Source organism: Sinocyclocheilus grahami, unplaced genomic scaffold, assembly GCF_001515645.1.
Source record: "Sinocyclocheilus grahami isolate Dianchi unplaced genomic scaffold, SAMN03320097.WGS_v1.1 scaffold53917.1, whole genome shotgun sequence".
NCBI classification, from domain to species: Eukaryota; Metazoa; Chordata; class Actinopteri; order Cypriniformes; family Cyprinidae; genus Sinocyclocheilus; species Sinocyclocheilus grahami.
The window spans coordinates 1-904 of NW_015526520.1; the positions used below are offsets into that span (position 1 = coordinate 1).

The following is a 904-nucleotide window of genomic DNA, read 5'->3' on the forward strand; positions in this document are numbered from 1 at the left end:
AGATGCTCGTTAACCAAGACCGGCTTTCAGTTTTACTATCTCCCCATCGTCTACATCATCGTGTTCATCGCAGGCTTTATCGGGAACAGCTTGGCCATATGGATGTTCGTGTGCCACATGAGGCCCTGGAGCAGCATCTCCGTCTACATGTTCAACCTGGCGCTGGCGGATTTTTGTTACGTGCTCTCGCTTCCGTTCCTCATCTTCTACTACTTCAACAAAACAGACTGGATTTTCGGAGACGTCTTATGCAGACTGCAGAGGTTCATCTTCCACGTGAATCTCTACGGAAGCATCCTGTTCCTCACGTGCATCAGCGTGCACAGATACTCCGGCGTCGTGCATCCGCTCAAATCGCTCGGGAGGCTGAAAAAGAAGAACGCCGTTCGCACCGTCGCGCTCGTTTGGTTCATAGTCGTGGTCGGCATCTCTCCCATCCTTTACTACTCGCGAACCGGCCCTAAGAAGGGGTTAACGACGTGCTACGACACCACGACCGAAGACGAGCTGCCTGGATACTTCATCTACAGCATGTGCATGACGGTGTTCGGCTTCTGCATCCCGTTCATCATCATCTTCAGCTGCTACGGCGGCATCGTCAAAGCCCTCATCTGCAACGACATGGACAACGCGCCGCTGAGGAAGAAGTCGATATACCTGGTCATCATCGTGCTCACGGTGTTCGCCGTCTCCTACCTGCCCTTCCACGTCATGAAGAACCTGAACATGCGAGCCAGACTGTACTTCCAGAGCGCGGATATGTGTGCCTTCAACGACCGCGTGTACGCCAGCTACCAGGTGACCCGCGGCCTGGCCAGTCTCAACAGCTGCGTGGATCCTATCCTGTACTTTCTGGCCGGAGACACGTTCAGACGCAGGCTGTCCAGAGCCACCAAAAAGTCCT

At 54.3% G+C, this 904-nt stretch overlaps 1 protein-coding gene across 1 annotated transcript; it reads left to right on the top strand.

Moving 5' to 3' along the window:
* Positions 1-3: 3 nt before the first annotated feature.
* Positions 4-900, top strand: LOC107580950 (P2Y purinoceptor 1-like; the record flags this gene model as incomplete). Its single annotated transcript, XM_016266560.1, has 1 exon — positions 4-900. A coding segment is annotated over one exon (897 nt), but the record flags the coding sequence as incomplete, so codon positions are not given.
* Between the last annotated feature and the right edge of the window lie 4 nt (positions 901-904).